General features: G+C 37.8%; 1 protein-coding gene across 18 annotated transcripts in view; it reads left to right on the forward strand.

The window, feature by feature from the left end:
• NRXN1 (neurexin 1) overlaps window positions 1-21,307 on the forward strand; it is a 1,251,736-nt gene that overhangs the window by 542,924 nt on the left and 687,505 nt on the right. For 12 of the 18 annotated variants that reach the window (XM_066378279.1, XM_066378280.1, XM_066378291.1 and 9 more), the window contains 3 exons: window positions 10,543-10,926; window positions 17,605-17,808; window positions 20,350-20,376. In XM_066378279.1, the coding sequence (XP_066234376.1) occupies window positions 10,543-10,926; window positions 17,605-17,808; window positions 20,350-20,376 (615 nt within the window). The remainder of the gene's footprint in view (window positions 1-10,542; window positions 10,927-17,604; window positions 17,809-20,349; window positions 20,377-21,307) is intronic. The other 6 variants (XM_066378283.1, XM_066378295.1, XM_066378290.1 and 3 more) reach the window with 1 other exon arrangement.

The following is a 21,307-nucleotide window of genomic DNA, read 5'->3' on the forward strand; positions in this document are numbered from 1 at the left end:
TGCGGGAGTCTGTCTGTCTATCCCCGTTTCCAGCTTCAGAAAAATACAAAAAAACCCAAAAAAAACAAAAAAATAAAAACAATTCATTGTACGGACTTATAGGTTTCTGCTTCTGCTCTGTGACATGGTAGAAAGAAAGGAGCATTTGAATTCCCGCACTTTAACTAATATTGTTTGGCCAAAGCTGTTCTCTCTGTGCAATGTAGCTCCATTCATTGCCTGCTTAACTTGTTACCAATGACAGGAGGATGATTGGGCTGAGCCATGAATGGCATTTTCAGATCCTGCACTAAATTGTAAAAGGAGGGATTCTACAAAACCAGGTATGACTTTTGGGGATCAGAGTATATGACTTGAGTGCTGCAAAAAGTGATGTCCTACATGGGGTAGTTTAGCTACTCAACAAAACAAAAGTGCTAACTGACTGAGTTAAGAAATATGGCTGAAGAGGCTTTTGACTGCATATTTTGCAGGACTTACATTCTTTACCAGCCTGTCCTCCCTTTCCTGGGTTACCCTTTCCATATCTTTGCTTTTAAACTCTCAGCACAAAACAATTGCCCAGGTGTTTAGCCAAAGGGTTAATTGTGATAATATTAGGATGAGGTTAATGACTGTTTTCTGGGGCATGGATATTGTTTAAATTTGTGTTAAACTCCTTGGCTCAGTCAAGGATATCCTCTCAAGTATTCTCATAGCTAATTGCAGCCATTTCTTCTTTTGCAAACCATCATTACACATTGAAATCAAACAGAAAACTCATTCTTGTCAAAATCTGCTTGTGTACAGCAGGGAACAGCAGATTGTATAAGCGGTTATTTATGGGTAAGCCTACATTTAACAGCTAAGAAGCCATTGATATTTGAAGTCACAGAGTTTCAGTTTAAGACCTAGAAATTACAGTGGGAAAGGCACAAGGCTCTCTCTAGAGCACATAATTAGAGGTTTATAGTAATCACAGTTTGATGTGAACAGCACTTTCTAGCTATCTATTACCAACGCTGATTTCTATGTATACTGTTCATGAATCACCACACTTAGACATTTCTACTTGAACAACCATTAGACAATTTCTCTGTTTAGATCTTGATTTGAACTTGTCCTCTGAATATAAACATACTACCCAAGCCTCTACCTAGTAGCCTGTTGCATAAATTGAAATGATTTTAAGTAAATTTATAATACTCTATTTTGTATCCATGTCTATAAACCAGGCCCTGGCCAGTTGGCTCAGTGGTAGAGCGTCAGCCTGGCGTGCAGGAATCCCAGGTTCAATTCCCGGCCAGGGCACACAGGAGAAGCGCCCATCTGCTTCTCCACACCCCTCCCCCCCTCCTTCCTCTCTGTCTCTCTCTTCCCCTCCTGCAGCCAGGGCTCCATTGGAGCAAAGATGGCCCTGGCGCTGGGGATGGCTCCTTGGCCTCTGCCCCAGGCGCTAGAGTGGCTCTGGTCGCGACAAAGCGACGCCCCGGAGGGGCAGAGCATCGCCCCCTGGTGGGCAGAGCTTCGCCCCCTGGTGGGCGTGCCCGGTGGATCCCGGTCGGGCGCATGCGGGAGTCTGTCTGACTGTCTCTCCCCGTTTCCAGCTTCAGAAAAAAAAAAATTATTTAAAAAAAATATAAACCACCCCCCATCAGTGAGAAGCCTGAAATACCTTATTAAGAATTTATCAATTATTTGACTATTCTGATAATTATATGGAGTCAACTTTGCATAAAATCATTATTTTATTGCATACAATTTTATTAAATTCATGCTTGTAGTTTATATTTACCATAAACATATTTGAAAAAGAAAAAAGTCACCTATTGCCTTCCCCTGCTCAAAATTTTAAATTTTGCACATTTTTTTCTATTTTTTAACATGTAGGTGCATTTTATATAGTTACAATTACAGTTTATAAACATAATAATTCAGACTATTTGTTTAAATTATACTATATAGAGTATCATTTTTTTTCTCTCTCAAAAATATCTAAGTGACAACATTTATTCCCTGGGACCTAATGAAAACAGCATCTGAGAATTCAAGCAGAACTTTGCAGAGGCACTTTAATGAAGTTCCCAAGGCTTGTATGGCCTACGTTCATTCACTTGTACGTAGAAAGTAAGTCACAAAGACAGATATTGACACTATTCAACTAAGAACTGTCCAGGGGACTTGACTACTTTACCCCCACTGTAGAGATAGGAGACAGGTCACCTTCATCATGCCAAGGGAGGGTGTCAGATCTTCCTAGGCTAATATTACTACATAGTGTTTTCCATAGTATACTCCCCTTGTTCAGAATGCATGTGCCCCACTCTTTTAAGTTTTAGCTCTCATTGTAAGTTTGTTTGCAGTTGAAGGACAAAATAGATGAGTTATATAGATATAGAGTATTCCGGTTTCTGTAACAATTAAATTTCCCGTCTTAAATGCAGAAATAGCACTGGATTATAAATTGGCATCTTCTATTGGCAGGGCTACATAGGAAGCATTTTATATCCTGTGATAGTTAATTTCTCACAGAGATTTAATTAGTTGGCATTCTTGTTTTATACATAGGATTTGTGAGTTTAGTAAATATCAGTTAAACCCTGAGAGATGGAACCTTTCTCTCTAAATTTACCAAATCTCCTTTCTGGGCCTATCAGGCTAGGAGGCAGACGACTCTGGGGTCAGTTACACCCTCAGGAAACAGGCAGTTATTTGACGACACCCAGATGCAGTGACCCTCTCTGTGGAATGCTAAATAGAAATCTGCAGAACTTCTGCAAAATAATATTTTAACTGCTACAAAATATGTCACTTGATTGATATTTACTAACTCCAACCATTGTGTATGATCATTTTATTAACATGTTATCTGTACGTTTAATTATTTTCAGGCAAGTCTATATTTTTAAATTTGAAAGTGTGCATATGTGGCTGTGAGTATATTTGTGTCTTTGTATATGTGCATGTGCTTATAATATGGTAAGTGTTTAACATATAAATAGGTGCTATTGGTGAAAATTTTCAGGCAGTTCAGTAAGTACCTAGGTAAAAAGTTTTCCTTTGACACACACTTCCCTCACCAGTCATAGTTAACCATTAAAATAATTTGGTATTGAAAGAGTCCCAAGTATATTCCTATGCATAAATATACCTACAAATACACTTATAATATATATAAATGTAGAGCTTTTATATATAAACAAGATCATTTTTCAACAATTATTTGGTGGCTTCTAAAACCTACTGAGAATTTTTTTCTATGCCATTTTATTATACTGACATGTTATTACCCTTAGTTTGAACATATCAATATATATTTACTTCAGTCTTTCTCAATTGATGGACATTTAACTTTAAAAAAATTAATGTTTTAAACTAATTTATAAAGGAAATCATCATATTATATCTTTATGCATATTGGTCAGAATTTCTGTAGCATAGATTCTGAGAACTGGAATTACTGGGTTAACTGTGTTTTAAGTTAGAAAAATTAATGACATGTTTTTAACTACTAACCAGATGTTTAAATTTACACTCTTAGCTATAGTGTATGAGGTGCCTTTTTTCTATCAATCTTGCCTCTCACTAGATATTCTCTAATTTTTAATTTTGTTCCAATGTTATTTATTTATGTATTGCTTCAATTCTTGAAGTTACTGGCTTATGGGTAAATTCAAGTAAGCAGAAAACATAGTCATAAGCAGAAAAAGTTATTTAGACTGTATTTTTGTTTTATTTTCAAATTAAGCTTATTTTAGTTATGATTTTAAATTTGATATGAGATACTATTTTTTTAAAAGACACAAAAAATTAAGAAGAAAGGAAGGAAAGACTTATCCATCCATAATCCCATTAATCTAAAACTCTTATTGTTAATATCATATTTTCCCCCTGTTTCTATATCTATTAAGGGAATCATATATTTTTCATTTTGCATTATACCATATATTAATGCTCCATTCTGCTTTTATTACTTATATTATGACTTTTTACTAGGTCTGAATTTATTAACAGAATATGAATTTGACAAGTAAATTTTTAAGTTTGTGAGATCTGATTATCTTCTACAGTGAGAGGTAAATTAGAATTATTCCTAGATAAAATTGATATTTAACTAAAATTTATTTTAAGCAATAACTTTGAAACTTTTGTTCAACTTCTGGTCTAGATGACAGTGTAGGTAAACTCTCATTACTCTGCATCAAAAGTACAGAACAACCATCATACAGAGCCACCTGAAGTCTGACTGAATAGAAGTCCTACAACTAGGGATTAAAAAAGAAGCCACATCGAGACTGGCAGGAGGGGCAGAGACAAGGAACTGACTGGTCTGGTCCTACATCCACATGTGGCAGATAAAAATTGGAAGGGATATCGCAACTGCAGGAGTGAGGCTATCCCAGCCCCACACCAGGCCCTCTAGCCCAGAGTATCAGTGCTAAAAAGAGAAGTACCATAACTTCTGGCTGTAAAAACCAGTGGTGTTTGAGACTGAAAAAGACAGAGGGCTCTGGAGTCTCAGGCATTTTCTTTTAAAGAGGCTGTGCAAGACTTACCTCAACTCACCCTCTGAGCTCTAGCACTGGGTCAGCAGCCTAAAAAGCATCAGGGACATACAGGGAGAAATTGAATTGTCCAACATCAGGACAAGACCCAGGGAGCAGCTTTCTCTCAGACATAAGTGCTGTCAGAGGCCATTGTTCCTTTGATGAGCCCTTCCCCTACAGAACCAGCTAGCAGGCACCATATCTGAGATTTCATCAAGCTGACTCATACTGATTGCCCTAGCCTGGTGATTCCCTGAGGCCCCACCACACCTGACTTCCAGGTCCACCGTAGCTGTTTCCAGTGGCTTTACCACAGGAATGGCCTGTCTTGGCTCATGCTTCATATTTTCCTAAAATCTTCCAAACAAGCAGCATGTGGCTTTAATGTGCCCCTTTTATCTCACTGTTGGGCAGATAAAATATATTATGCTTACTTTGTTAAAGATGGCACTGCCTACGTGGAAGCCCGTCACCCCGGTGATTGCTTTGGATGGGCGTGATTATGTTAATATGTGTTGGGGGAGGGCTTTAGCACCAAAAGGTTTTATAAGGAAAAGAGATCACATTGTTCCTGGAGAAGAGTGATTATGTTCTAGGAGGAGCTCATGCTAGAGAAGAAGAGCAGAGTAAGGCCACATGGAGGAGAGGAGAGGCAGCCAAGATGGTGGAATGCTGAAGGAGAAGCCAGTTTGTGCAGAGTTTGTGCAGAGAGAAGGAGATGGGGAACAGAGGTGAATAAGTCTTGTGAGGTAGTCATCTTTGATTCTAGGAAACTCGGATAAATCAGTAGCCTTGTGAGCACTGAATGAGTGGGATTTGGAGCCCAGTGTGTGTTCTTACTTGCCAGCCAGGTGCAAGCTAGGATTAAAGGTAATGGCCCACCAGTTCTTGGCTCTGTTGTATCATTACCATCTGTCTGAATCAACTGCAAACCTACATGGGTGAGGTGGCTGTGATGGTGGCCATGGCTACTGGCTTTACACTCTAAGTGGCCCCAGACCTAGCACTAGCAGCAGCCAGCCTTACGTCACAGGTTGTCCTCTCTTCGGTAACTCCAAACCCAGCACAAGCAGCATCCATCTGTAGACTGCCTTGTAGCTCTGCCTCATGTCCTGGACATAACACAGGTGATGGCTGACCTTGGCCTGCACCTCCCAGGTGGTCTCAGAGCCAGAACACTCAGTGGATAGCTTCAGACAATGTCTAGATATCACCCCACCACCTCCACAGTGCCACACTTAAGGGACAGACTCGGTGGGCACCAGAGCCTCACTGAAGTAAGTCCTTTTGTGTGGGGTAGACCCCTGTACAACTGATCCTCCATAGTGGTTGGCGGTCACAGCCAGTCAGTGCAGCTCCTCGACCTAGGGGTGAATCCCTCCTATTGATGTGCCAATGGCAATCAAGCCTCAACTACAAGAGGAGGGTATACACAGCCAACAAGTGTGAGGGCTCCCCTTAAGGGCCCAACTTGTGTGATTGAGGAGGCTGTGCCACAGGACCCTACAGAAAACTAACTACATTAGGCCACTCTACCAAGCCTGGGAGATGTAGCAGCTCTATCTAATACATAAAAACAAATGCAGGAGGCAGCCAAAATGAGGACACAAAGAAACATGTCCAAATGAATGAACAAAACAAAACTGCAGAAAAAGAACTGAACAAAATAGAGACAAGCACTCTACTAGATACAGAGTTAAAACGCTGGTTATGGCCCTTGCTTAGTAGCCCAGTTGGTTAGAGCATCATCCTGATATGCCAGTGTTGCAGGTTAGATCTCTGGTCAGGGTATATACAAATATCAACCATAAGTGAAACAACAAATTGATGTTTCTCTCTCTCTCTCTCTCTCTCTTTGCCTTCCTCCCTTTCAAATCAATACATTAAAATAAAAATAAAACACTGGTTATAAGGATGCTCAAGGAACTTAGTGAGAATTTCAACAGCATAAAAAAAAACATTCAGAAATGAAGGATACACTAGCTGAAATGAAGAATAATTTACAGAGACTCAACAGAAGAGTACATGAAGTTGATCAGTGATTTGGAATATACAGAGGTAAAAAACACCAATCAAAACAACAAAAAGAATTGAATGAAATAGGAGTAGTGTAAGGAGCCTCAGGAAAAACTTCAAGTTACCAACGTTCACCTCATGAGGTTGCTAGAAGGAGAAAAGAGAGAGTAGAAAATTGAAAATCTATTTGAAAACTATAATATAGAAAAACTACTGTAATTTGATGAAGGAAATAAACATACAAGTCCAGGAAGTGCAGAAAGTCCTGAATAAGATGCACTAAAAGAGGCCCACACCAAGACACCACATAATGAAAATGCAAACAGTTAATGACAGAAAGGGAATCTTAAATGCAGCCAGAGAAAAGAATTTAGTTAACTACAAGGGAGCTCCCACAAGACTGTCAGCTGATTTCTCAACAATACTTTGCAGGCCAGAAGGGAGTTGCAAGAAATATTCTAAGTGATGAAAATCAAGGACCTGCAACCAAGTTTTCTCTACCCAGCAAAGCTATCATTTAGGATATTAATAAGATGGCAAAAAATGCATATCTATTTCAATTAAATTTAAAAAATAAAACAATAAGCAAAACAGAAACAGAACCATAAATACAGAGTACATTTTGAAAATTGCCAGATGGGAGGGGTTTGGGAGTTGGGTGAAAAGGTGATGGGATTAAGAAGTACAAATTGGTTGTTACAGAATAGTCACAGGGATGTAAAATACAGCATAAGGAATATAGTCAATAATATTCTATTAACTATGCATGGTGTCATTTGGGTGTCATATTTATGGGGATGATCACTTAGTAACTTATATAATGTCTAATCATGGGGGTATACAGTTCATTAATTGTAATAAAATTTTTTCAAATGATTTTTTTTTTTATTCAAAAAGAAACCTTAGTGGCTACCCAGTCAATTCCTTTATTTTCCTAAGAGTCATATTGAGGCCTGATGAACCTATTATTTGGTTAAACTTGCCAACTAGTTAGTTGCAAAACTAGAGCATGAAAATTGGTTTCCTCTGGCCAGGCAAAATAATTTCCCATTATAGCATACTATTTTCTACCCCCATACTTTCCAGTTATTTAAACTTTTATAGTAACTTAAAACTTGGCACCAAATTAACTCATTCTAAGTCTCACCTTCACATCATGTTCTTCTCATGTTGTAAGCTAATCTTCTAGATGTGGAATAGCCAAGAAAATTAGATGGGGAAAACAAAGAGTGAAAATGAATAGGTTATAAATATCCGATCAAACTGTAGTTGATTTCCACTTTTATACTGTGTAATTCTGTTTCGAAAAGTATTATTATTCTCTCTCAAAATTATGTATTTCATTTCCCCAAAATGATGTGTTTTATATATTCTTTTTTTTTTTTTTGCATTTTTTTCGAAGCTGGATACAGGGAGGCAGTCAGACAGACTCCCGCATGCACCCGACCAGGATCCACCGGGCATGCCCACCAGGGGGCGATGCTCTGCCCATCTGGGGCGTCGCTCTGTTGCATCCAGAGCCATTCTAGCGCCTGAGGCAGAGGCCACAGAGCCATCCTCAGTGCCCGGGCCATCTTTGATCCAATGAAGCCTCGGCTGCAGGAGGGGAAGAGAGAGACAGAGAGGAAGGAGAGGGGGAGGGGTGGAGAAGCAGATGGGCGCTTATCCTGTGTGCCCTGGCCGGGAATCGAACCTGGGACTCCTGAACGCCAGGCCAACACTCTACCACTGAGCCAACCAGCCAGGGCGTGTTTTATATATTCTTTATTTAGAAATTAAAATTAATGGAGTGACATTGATCAATAAGAGTACACAGGTTCCAGGTAAAGATCTCTATAGCATTTGAACTGTTGATTGCATTGTAATCCCATTACTCAAAGTCAAATCATTTTCCTTCACCGAATATTTAGCCCTCTTTACCTCCCTCCCCCTCTCCCTCCTCCTGTTAAGCACTTCACTTTTATCTATATTTTTCTAAGTAGGATTTTATGCTCCCTATCTGTCGCTAAGTGAGTTTTCCTCTAGATACTTGCACAGATGTGAACAGTAAAAATGAGTACTTTGTTGTTTTCCTTCTGGCTGACTCCTCCTGATATCCTGTTATACTCCCCTAGCTGGAAGGCCAAAATAGCAATACCTTTGAGTGTTTCTCCCCTAGGTGTTTTCTTCATTTCTCCCTGGAAGACTAAAGAGACAAAAATGTCTTCTTAATGACTCGGCCACCTGCACAGTGTCTGCCAGCAGCTTCCACACCCTTCTCCCTCACAAAGACAGATCCCATTACACTGCCCAGATTGAGGAGTGCCCCTTCTGCTGGGATCTGGAATGCTCCTGGGTACAATAGAGTCAGCAGCCCTGTGTCCTTGGTTACATGCATGTTTCACAGGCATCACGGGCCATATTTTCATTTGAAGTGGGTCATAGGTGAGCCAGGCAACTACTGAAGTGCATCTTTCCACCCATGCTCCACTTTCCTTGCCTGTCCCTAGTTCTGCACTCGTTTTCAGTCTTCAGGCCTCCCCTGTGTGTCTGTGTCCTGCATCCCCGAGGCTCTGTGTTCACAGATGACATGGTATCAGACATTTTCTAACCCATTTTCTCTTTTTAGACTCTTTCTGTTCTGCTTTCCAGTCTAGGCCTGAAAGATAAGTCTGGGATAATCTAGTAGTGGGTCAGTGTGGTGTTCATTTCTGGTATCATATTTGCATTTTTACAAAGACCTTTCTGGAAAAAGAATATGGGTGGAATTGTGAGTAATCCGGTAGGCCAGGAAGGAAGTTTTGATTAAATCTGTCTTCTGTCTTTCATTTTTTTGTTCTTTAATACATTCCAGAAATATATTTTCTGTGATCCTCAATTAATCCCCTGTAAATGTCTACTCTTCATTTTATGCTTAGGGCTAGGGTTCCTGTATATTTATAAACTAATAGAATTATTCGCTCTTATATTTGGAGTAAAGAGAAAAAAACTTGTCAATTTAGATAAGTAACTAGTTTGGTTTTTAAAAAATGTAAACAGCAAATTTGACTTGGTTCTTGTGATTAATGACACAGCATTTATTCAGTGTTTACAATAAACTAGATGCTTTACTAATATTTTATTTAATAGTCAAAACAACCACATGAGGTAGGTCATATTAATATGCCCATGTTAAGAATGAGTAAACCAAGACCTCAGTGATTAATTAACTGATTCTAATGGCTAAGAGAGATGAAGTCAGGTTTTGACATAGATAATCTGTCAAACTATTGTATTCAATAAAAGCAATCAAGTCTGTTAAAGATGGGTGCACACAAACTTTCCTTAGTTTGCAGATGTATAGCAGCTTTGAAAACAAGTACTAATCTGAGAGTCTGACTATTCCAGAGAGTGCTATGGAATGTGTTTCTCCTTTCTCTGTCTCTTTCTTTCTTGACTATTAGTGAGTGTAATAGAATGCCAAGTTCTCTTTCCTTCCTTTCTTTCTTCCTTTCTTCCTTCCTCCTGCTCTTTCTTCCTTCTTCCTTCTTTCCTTTCTTTTTTCTTTTTTTCCTTTCTTAGCTAAACTGTTTCAGGCTCACAAACAGTCTTTGTTGACTGTGCACTTTGACTTTTACTCCCAACATCAAATACAGGCATACCTCAGAGATACTATGGGTTTGGTTCCAGACCATCGCAATAAAGCAGGTACCTCAATAAAGCAAGTCATAATGTTTTTGCTTGGAGAGGGTCTTGCCTTTATTTTGTCAAAAATGCAACATCCATGATGTGCAATAAAGCAAAGTGCAATAAAAACAAGGCATGCCTGTAGAATTATTTTAGTTACAGTCTTCCTTATTTCTAAAGTCACTTAATTCCACAGGTTTCCATCAATTCCACTGAGAAGTGCATGACACTAAGAATAGAAAAAATAAAAGGTGACGTCAAGAAGTTCACTTTTAAACAGATAAAAAGAGAAAGGGTGATATTTAGAACAGAGTGCACTCTGTAAATATCTGTGTGTCTCTTGTCTTTGCAACAGGTACCATTTCCGTCAACACGTTGCGCACACCCTACACTGCTCCTGGCGAGAGTGAGATTCTGGACCTGGATGATGAGTTGTACCTGGGGGGATTACCAGAAAATAAAGCTGGCCTCATCTTCCCCACCGAGGTGTGGACTGCTCTGCTCAATTATGGCTACGTGGGCTGCATCAGAGATTTGTTCATTGATGGCCAGAGCAAAGATATCCGGCAAATGGCTGAAGTTCAAAGTACTGCTGGAGTGAAACCCTCCTGTTCAAGGGAAACAGCAAAACCGTGCCTTAGCAACCCCTGCAAAAACAATGGCGTGTGCAGGGATGGGTGGAACAGATATGTCTGCGACTGTTCCGGAACAGGCTATCTTGGCAGGTCCTGTGAGAGAGGTAGGATTCCCAAAATCAAGCAGCTGACTCCCCTGAGATGGAAAGTGTGTTAAATATTGACCTTAAACTTTAAATTGACTGTGGGAAATTAACATATGCTCTGCTGAAATAAACTCTCTGCAGGCTGAGTGCTGCACCTGACATTTTACTGATGAGTCTTAATGATTTTCAAAGGACCTGATTTCTGGGAAGACATAGCTTTTTAAGTATATTGCAGGAATAAATATTTGGATCTGTTGTATCCAAGCGTAAGATGTGTAATGGACAGTAACTGCTTTCTCTTTTGCCTGGTTTTTAAATTTCAGGACACTAGAGAATAAAGAAGGCATTGATTGGATGTATTTATTGGCATCCAGTGCTAATATCTGTGCAAAAATAAACAAATAAAAACACAAACATTCAAAACAATCTAAACTGGAAGTTGCAAATTCCCTGACACTGTTAACTTGAGTCATAGGTTAGCCTGTTCATTTTACTTCAGCCAATTTACCCAGGGTTGAAATTTGTAAAGTAAGCTAACTTTAAATCACTCAAGTTACACCAACATTTTGAGAAGTGTACCCCGATTTCAAAGGCACTATCTTGCTTCAAACAACTGGTTACAGAAGATTCATTTACCTGTTTGATCTGAAGGCTTTGTGTGTCTGTTGAAGCTCTGAGCAGGTACCTCTACCTTCTCTATTAGGAGGCAAAGCTACATTTTTTCCCTTTCTTTTCTTTTTCTGTTAGAAGCAGAAGGAAAAAGGTTAAAGGAAAAAGGAAGGGTGATAGCTGTCACAGTTCATCTGCAGACCAGACTAAAGGAAGAAATAGCAGAACAAATAGGTCTAAGAATGTCCTTCTATCGACCTAAGAGTTTCAGATAAATGCTTTAGTCGCTACACCCATTGCCAGTCATTTTCAACAATGGAACAAAAAGATCAATAAGAAAAAATATTGATGAGTTTTTTCCATTGTCCTCTCCCACTCTGCGGAACATTGCTCTATTAGCCATGAACCTCAAAGTAAGCAACATCTATTTAGTTTCTCCCCCCTTTATTTCTACAATAGTTCAATTCATTTAAGCTAACATTTTCTAGAGAAAAATTGGTGATTTTCTAGAATCCAAAGTTGCAATGTGACCTTAGATCTCAATCTCCATAAGAAGGTTCATCATCTTATCAGCTCTATTATTAACATTAAACAATATGGAAATTAATAAGGATAATCTAACAATCTAATAATGATCTTAAATAACCATCCAAAATACTATCACTGTTCTGTTCTATAATTAGATAGGTCAATAGATGGCTAAATATTTTAATCACATGGATTCATTCATTCTAGTACCTAGTTGCAATTGCTGTGAATTGTCATTAGAGATTAGCTATTTCTGTGCAATTTTCATTTGAAGGTATATAGTCTCTGTAAGTTTCCTCTTCTCATTTTCCCTTTTAATCTCAGTTTGGCTTTTAGAAATTGCCAAAAGGGGCCAACAATAACAAAATCACAGTGACAAAGCTCACAAGATGTACTACAGTTAGGCATAATGTGAGATCAGCAGATCTGTATGATTTGAGATTTTTGTTTTCATTTTAATCAGAGAGCTGTCAGATATCTGGATGACTCCTGCTTAAGTGAAGCTAGAAAAGTATAGAACTGAAAACTGTCACAAGAATTACAGAAGCCTGCAGTTAGATATGCATGGTGTACCACCCTGTGGCAATATTCTGCTACTACATATGGCAGAAGTAAAAATAGAAATTGTGGAGCTTCCTGGGCCAGAATGAGGGAAAGGGAATATTTATATATTGCAATAATTAGAAGGAGGGTGGCAAGCATATGCAGATTTGCAAATGAGAATTTAATAGCAAACTTCATCACTGGGATTCGGCATACATTTTTATCTGGCGGTGGCTGGAAATTTCTACAGATTTTCTTGTCTCCGGTTGGTTGTGTGTTGAGGAAGAAATGATCATTTTTGTGTGGTTTTTGTTTTTGGGCTACACAGAGTATTGTGAGTAGTCTTTGCTTTTCACAATTAATTTTCCTGCTCAAGTTATGGCATCTCTTGAGAACAGGGTGATGTGGGATGCCTGTCATGCTCAATACCACCACATTTGGCTTCTGTCCAGTTCCCTGCTATGCCCTAGTTCAGTCAACACAAGATCATGCCCAGCCCTTGGGGTTTCCAATTCAAAAGAAAGAGATTTTACTATAGGTACACTCTAATCACAAAAAATTATTGGCCACGTAAGAGTTGACTGACAATTCTTAAAGTTAAAAAGAAATAAAGGCACTTAAACAATTTCTATTTTATTATTATTGAGCAGTAATTGATAATTTATAAAGATAATAATTCAAAGTAATTACAAAGCATGTTCAAGTCCATGGACAGTGCAGCATGGGGAATGAAGTTGCAGTCTCATTGTAGGAAATCTTCATTCTACATTAAGTAAGCAGAGGAGCTTCTAAGAAAGAACAGAGTATTTGCAGGTGTAGGAGAATAGTATTTTGTATTATGTATATTAATCCCATAAGGAGGAGTAATATATAAATAATGTTCATCTGAATATAAATTAAATGCAGCACCTTCCTTCTGCTTTGTTTTTAATAGAACCAGGTATTTGTAAGGACTTGCTTGTATAGAAATTTTTCTTGGTGATATGTATATGGGATAATCAGAGGTCTACTTTATGCTCATTTGTTAAAACTCTAACAGATGGAAGGACAGATGTCAGAGCAATATAATTTGGCTCCCTGTCTGATTTTCATCGTTGATCACAATATGTGACTCCCTTTCGGCAAAACTGAGCACAGGTGTACACTTTAGACTGCAAGAAGGAATAACACAGAGGAGCAAATTTATCAAACTTAACGACAAGGGAGAAAGAGATATCAGAGACAAAGTTGAAACATTTTCTCCCCTACTGGGAAGTACTGCATTGGAATTTGCCTTTTAAAGGACTTTGTGTTCTAAGTAATAAATAATTTTATTGATGTTAAAAGATGCTGCCAAATAGCATAACCTTCAAATGTCAGAATATTGTTTACCATTTATTTGGCAACACTAGGCAGCAACCTTGTGCATTCTCCACTTCTCGTCTAATTAAAAATTAACTCTAATTATGAGGAATCATTTAGGCATTCGTTTGTTGTTTATCAACAAGTTATTTTCACATTAAGTATTGTTTAAAATGGCACTCCAGGGCTCTCAAGTTTTATTATTTTACTATGTTATTTCATTACTACAGCTTTTTCAAAAATGTTAAAAGGTCTATGATCCTAATTACTTTTTGCTACTATGTATTGTATTTCATATTATATAAATATTTATGATCCATTGTCAGACCTCTAGATTTCTAAAAGCATGATCCTCCTACTTAGCTTTTAATCAAATTAAGCTACAATTTATAGAAGACTATGAGATCATTTAAAAAAATATAATTATTGAATAATAAAGGCTGGATTTATAAGCTAAATAAAATAAAATATTTTAGTACTTTTATTTGTATACCATAGTAACTGAAAAATTGATAATGAGTTTTAAACTATTATTAACATATTGTTTTACAGATATCAGTGATTGCCTGTGGTCCAGGATAAGAAATAATAAATATCAGATTTCTTTTCTTTTTTTTAGCAAGAGAGAGAAGGAGAAAGATGAACAGACAGGGACAGAAAAACAGGAAGGGAGAGAGATGAGAAGCATCAACACAGTTTGCAGCCCTGTAGTTGTTCATTGATTGCTTTCTCATATGTGTCTTGACTGGGGTTAGGGGGGGTTCCAGCCAAGCCAGTGCCCCTTGCTCAAACCACTGACCTTCGGCTTGAAGCCAGCAATCTTTGGGCTCAAGCCAGCGACCATGGGGTCATGTCTATGATCCTACGCTCAAGCTGGTGAACCTGCGCTCAAGCTTGTGACCTTGGGGTTTCGAATCTGGGTCCTCAGCCTCCCAGGCCAATGCTCTATTCATTGCACCACTGCCTGGTCAGGCAATATCAAATTGCTTTAAAGATTATGCTAGAAACAGTTTTTTCTATTTTTTAAAAGTTCATTGCAACTTTGCAATCATGTTTTAATTATTTTTGAGAAACCTCTACTATCTTTTCTGCATCAAACTCTATCTTTTTGTAATATTGCATTCATTTGAGAAGCTTCTTATCTAATTGAAAAAATATGTGGTATAATGCTATTATACATATTTTTAAAGGGTTGTTTTATTTTTTCAGTGTTTAGGTCAGTGCCTAGCCATGGGTTCTCTATTTTCGTAAACAGATCTCTTTTCTAATCAATCTTTTGCAGCACAATTATGAACTGCAAAGTAGACTTTAGTAAATATTTTGTTTATAGTCATAATGAAACTTAGATTCCTCTTGTATTAGGTAGAATAAATACTTAATTTCTTTATTGAGCACATGTATAAGCTTGATAACGAAACTGAAGGAAGTTCTTTCATATATCTTCAGTATTGAGTGCAATCATTAATTCAATAAATGTTTGTTGAGACTCTGCTGTGTGCCTGGCACTTTGAGGCCTCTCAGCTGTTGATAGAATAATGAATGGGAGATTCCAACCTCTGCCCTCACAGCACTTTGCCACAGATATTAAGGAGCAAAGATAGATGATGCTATACAGACAAACAGTAAACAATAATTTTAAAAATTAAATGATAAACAGGTATAGAATAACTGGAGGGGTGTTTAAAGGGGTGCTTGCAGCATACCTCTCTGAAGTAACATTTGACCAGAGACCTGAATGCTGAAGAAACCCGCCACATAAAAATCTGGGGTGAAACCTTCTAAGACAGAGTGCAAAACCTTGAGAGATGAAGTCAGTGTGGCTAGAGTTTACTACACAAGAGGGAGGATAGGATATGAAAATCTGAGGCCAGAGGGACAGACTGGGGCCAGACCACACAAAACAGTTAAAAATAGGGGTACAGATTTTACTCTAGTGGTCGTGGGAGACTATTGGCAGGGATTGGGGAAAACTGAGGGATTGTTTAAGCAATAAAGTGATAGACTATGATTTACTTCTTTAAAAAGTAAATTTTAGCCTGGCTGCTGCATGTAGGGAGAAAGAGTAGCAGTAGGGAGACTGTTGAGGGAGCTGCTATAGTGACCAAGAGAGACTGGAGCAGAGTCCGAGGTACTTCAGTGGTAAGGGGAAGAAGCAATCGATTGAGGAAATGGATTAGAATTGGTATCTTCAAGAATTTCAGACTTGCAACTAGATTGGACCTGGCAGAGAGGGCAAGGAAAAAATATCAGAAAGGTGAAGGTCTGAGCAAGGAGGTTATACCATTTACTGAAAGGGAGAACATTAGAGAAGGAACATGATGAATTTGTTCATTTGACAGGGGGAGAATGAATGAAAGGTTTAGTAACATACCTATCATATTCAATTTGAAGATGTTCAATAGGCAATGGATGAATGATGGGTGATGCAGCTCCCAAGAGAAGTCAAGGCTGTTTATAAACATTAAGGGGATGGGTATGGGAGCTGAGAGAGGTCATTCGAGTCAGGAGGTAGACAGAAAAGTGGAGAGTGGCAGGCAGAGAGCCTGAAGCCCCAAGGGCTTCTCAGTTGGGGGCATGCATTCAGTCTCATGATGACAACCAATAATTACAGGATGTTAGAAGGAATACTTGACCTCGCTGATGTTTTAAAAATAAACATGCAAAACCACAACTCCAGAAATACCATCTTAATAATAAACACAGTTGCATTAGTAAAGTTAATTGCTGTGTCATGTCAATCAGCAAGATAATGAGAATTTCCTAGTTTATTTTAAGTCCAGGTAGTTTTTCTCTTGTTAAGTGGTATGCTGAGTTATTAGAACCCATGGGAAAGCAGCGTGACTCATACTTGCTTCGCAGTGTTCTACCACCATATGGTGTTTAGCATTCAGGAGCGCTGATGATTTCTTAAAGCAGTCAGTTTCTGATCAACAAGTTTTGCTATTTACTTTTTAATGTGTTTGGTGCTATATTAAGCAACTGCCCTATTAAAGCAATCCACTCTAGTTGAGTAGCACACACCCACACAAACTCTTCAATACTTTTGCCATCCTTACACCACAGTATTACCCAGGTGCATAGCAATTGACATTTTGGTGATAGCTTAATGTTTTTAGGATATCATGGTTATAGTTTTAAGTTCTAATCATGGGCTTTAAAGATGAGCAAAGGCCTTAAAGATCCTCTTGTAGAAGATGAGATCCTCTAGGAGCCAAGGCTAACTTTACAGAGCTAGGAAGTGGCTTAGCCATATATCAACATGCATTAATAGTTGCTAGTGCCTCAAACCAAGCTTGCACTGTGGCTACAGAAAAGAACCAATCTGCTCTTGGGAAGAGAGACATATACCCAAACATTTAAAATCTAACATACTTAATGCTATAGGTAGAAAAAGCTATGACAATCAACAGGGAAGTGCAGCCATAGCTTCTTTTAGACTTTAACAGATAACTTCAGATAAGAGGTTCTTTCTACCGTGATACCTCCTTCCAGCTAAAATAAAACAAAAAGAACAAAACAAAAAATAAGTCCTGCTCATTTCTAAAGAAGACAAGCTAAGTTTGTAGTCTTGAATTCTGTCTGGAAGACTTTAATATAATAGGTCATGCTTTTCCTTTTGAAAGTATAAATGCACTAAACTGACCAAGAATTTTTATATTTATTGCTCATCTATAGAGGCGACGGTTTTGAGCTATGATGGGAGTATGTTTATGAAAATCCAGCTTCCCGTGGTGATGCACACAGAGGCTGAGGATGTGTCCTTGCGGTTTCGGTCCCAGCGTGCATACGGCATCCTCATGGCAACCACCTCTAGAGACTCTGCGGACACCCTCCGCCTGGAGCTGGACGCAGGGCGTGTGAAACTGACGGTCAATCTAGGTAACAACCCACCTTCCCCCACTGAACTAACACTTTTCACTTTTTTGTTCAGTTCTGCCTGCAAACATTTATCAAGTAGCCTGTTTGCCATGGAAAGTTAAAACACTTAATGGTCTCATTTCAATCATTTAAATTAATTTAGGTTTTGGGGCATCGTTTTATTGTGTTTTTGTTGTTGTTGTTGTTTGTTTAACATAATTTATTGTTTTGTGATTTCTGCCACTGAGGGTTCTTAAAAGGGAAGCCATATATATCAATGAGGCTAATTGAGAATATAAAATATTAGGCTTGAAGATGCCTCAGACCAAATTTCCTTTTGTCATATTTACTGACATTCTGATTGGCTATAGAAGATATCCTTTCAGACACATTCGCCGAGATAGCATATGTACCAAATATCGAGTTTCTACTTTGTGATCTATGTCAACAGTGCTTTTGTCTCTGTTCCTTGGGCTTCTCCTTTTAATAGTTGCCTTTGTGGTACCCCATCTTTTCTGTTCAGAAATACTGTGTGGTGCTATTTTGCTATCAAACAGCAATCCACAACCCTTCAATGCCCAAAGTCTGCGGCCCTCAGCAAACAGCCATGGGAACACTAAAAACACAGGCTCTTCCACAGAAAAATAATGCTTTCCTGCTTAATCATAGAATTAAGAAAGAGTTGCTACAGTAAAACCTCAACAACCTACACAAAACATGAGGTAAGGCAAGGCTGAATTAAGAAAAATGTCTCAATTAGAGAATTAACAAAAACCAAATAGTTTTGTTTTCGAATGCATTCAAAAACACAAATTAAGAGCTGGAAAAAAAAATCCTGTTAAGGAAAGGTCTTACTAGCCTGGTTTTAATGGGTGGATAAGAATTACCCATAATTAGCACATTATTTCAGGCAAGTTGTGCTCTCAGTGTATAGTAAAGTACTTGAAATCAGTTTTCTCCTGAACTTGGTCCTTCACAACTTGTTTGTTTAATTTTTTTTTTCAGGTGATCTGTGCTCATACTGAATAAAGAATTATAAATAATCTGCCCAATAAGATTTAATAGTATCATTAACTCCAAGAGGAGAACAAATTAATGAGGTTTTACTGTATTTCCTGAAAGTGATAAACATACACAAAAATGAACAAACAGAAAAAATGAATAAACACAGAGAGAAAAATTTGAAACTATGTAGATTTACCAGAGAAGTAAAATGTGATGAGGTAAGGCATTTATAGAAACCCCACCTACCTTTTCTAATTGTGCTGGGCAGAATAGTAGCTCATAGAATATAAAATTGTTCCATGGATAGTTTATTGCATGCAATTACACTCAATTAGTATTAGTTAAATTAACATAAGAAGGGTATACTTTAAGGATTACTGAAACAGCACTCATTTGCTGTTCTGTTCGAGTTCCCTCTAGTGACAACGATAGGTCATTACAGTCAATCAAAATAAATTGCCTAATTACAGTAAAGGGGCTGCTAGCCAACGTGGAAACACTCCTGGGAATTTTACAACAGCAAAGCATTCTGTGGAAAGAGTTGTGTAGGTGCTGGTCCTTGGCTGTTTGCAACCACTTTTCTGATGCGGTTGACGACACATGACAAACTCAGCTATATGGAAACAGAATCTAGGTTTATATTTTTCATGTTCCCCAAAGGCATTAAATACTAAAAACAAAGCCAACAAATATTTATCTATACATAAAATAAACGTAAAACACCCCACATATTTCTTTAAAGAGAACCTTATAATCACAGTCGGTGTTATTCATATCATTCAGTTCTTAGAGAATATGCTTTCATATTAGAAGCAAGTATAAGAAAAGGAATATCAATAGCAGTGTTAACCATGACACGTGTTGCTTAGAGATAACACTGTTAGCTCCTAAGAGAGGCATCGGCTGGTGCGTTCTGAAGAATGACACTAGTTCTTAGGCACTAGATTTCTAATAGAAACATTCAGTGTTTCTTTCCCCCTCCCATTAATACAAGGCATGCAATCCAGCCAACATCGGGCTGTTACCTACTTGCTCAAGCAAAAGCAAAACAAAATATTTGGGTGAGATGAGAATAATTTCAACTTGCTCTCCATTGACCACCACAATTCTAAAGGATTCTGTTGGCCTTTGTGGGATATTAGATTTTGGAGGTCCAAGATGTCTGAGCCTAGCTGAGTTTGCACCTGTACCCCATTGTGACGGAGCACTTTTTAATTACGCTGAAAACATTGATATGTTCTTTCACAGATGGGGAGAAAGATGCAGCCAGTCTAAGTCAAGCATCTTTGACAATTAACAATTCTTTAGTCCACTTAGATTTGTCACCATGTAGCTTTGTTTGAATTGGCCATTTATTTTAAACTTTCTATTGTTTCCAATGCTGAAGTTTTATAACAGTGAATCCAGGTTATAGAAATACATAAAGAATAAATGATATGAAGTGGCCATATTTGCATGTGTCTGTCCCCGGAAGGGTGGACTGTGATTTTATTGGATGTCTGCAGCTATTACCTTGAAGGATAAATTTTCATTTTTCATCTATTCTTCCCCATCTAGATTGTATCAGGATTAACTGTAATTCCAGTAAGTGCCTATTCAAAATTTTTAAAATGTTATTCCTCCATTATAATGTAAGCTAGTCAAGAAATAAAAAAAGAGAGCAAGAGAAAGGCATTTATAAAGCTCATGAATTCACTTTTGAAGTATACCAGTCCATCATCTGGGTTGTAAAAATTCATTTAAAAATCTATCCTGTTGAAGACCCAACCTCTACAGTTCCTACTACTAAGTAGCCAAAAAAGTCACCTATTTTTTAACGTTACAAATGCCTCTACAAACTTTTGGATATGGCAAGTGGCAGTTGTATGTTGCCAGATCTTGGAATCCAGTAGCTCTCTTAGTGACTAAATTTGGAAAAAAATACTGTGGGTCTTATTTCCTTCACTTACTGCTTTTATCTCTTAACTCAAAAAACAGTAAAAAACAGATGTAATTCCTTCATTTTGAGAGGTAGTATTAAATTCTTCTAAATTCAACCAGCTTTACACAGAGAAGTGTGTTTTTCAAAGTTATATATGTACAGAAAATTACTTGTCCAAAGAAGGTTTTCTTGTTTATTAAGAGTATTTACACAATGAATTTTTACATCCTAATCATGTATCTGCAAAGAGAACTAAACCCCTTCGGATCTGTGATACGCATGCCAAGTGAGGAGTCGGGAAAGATGCATGGACTGAGTTCTGTTTGACTGTGGACAGGAGGACCAGAAAGGATCTAAGGACTGTGATTTTATTTTGAGCTGTAGCCTTATCTTAAGAGTAAATTTATTTTATTTCTTTACATAAATATTTAGATTTTTCTTTTCCAGGTTTTGCTGACCACATTAAGGAATCTCCTCAAATGATAACAGAGTTTTTAGCTATTTCAATAAAATGATTCTAACAAGCTTCTAAGCTCTCATTTTCATAATCAGTAAAAAAAAAATCCAATAATTTTTTTTCTAAATCATTGGAAA

Source organism: Saccopteryx leptura, chromosome 3 (assembly GCF_036850995.1).
Source record: "Saccopteryx leptura isolate mSacLep1 chromosome 3, mSacLep1_pri_phased_curated, whole genome shotgun sequence".
Taxonomy (NCBI): Eukaryota; Metazoa; Chordata; class Mammalia; order Chiroptera; family Emballonuridae; genus Saccopteryx; species Saccopteryx leptura.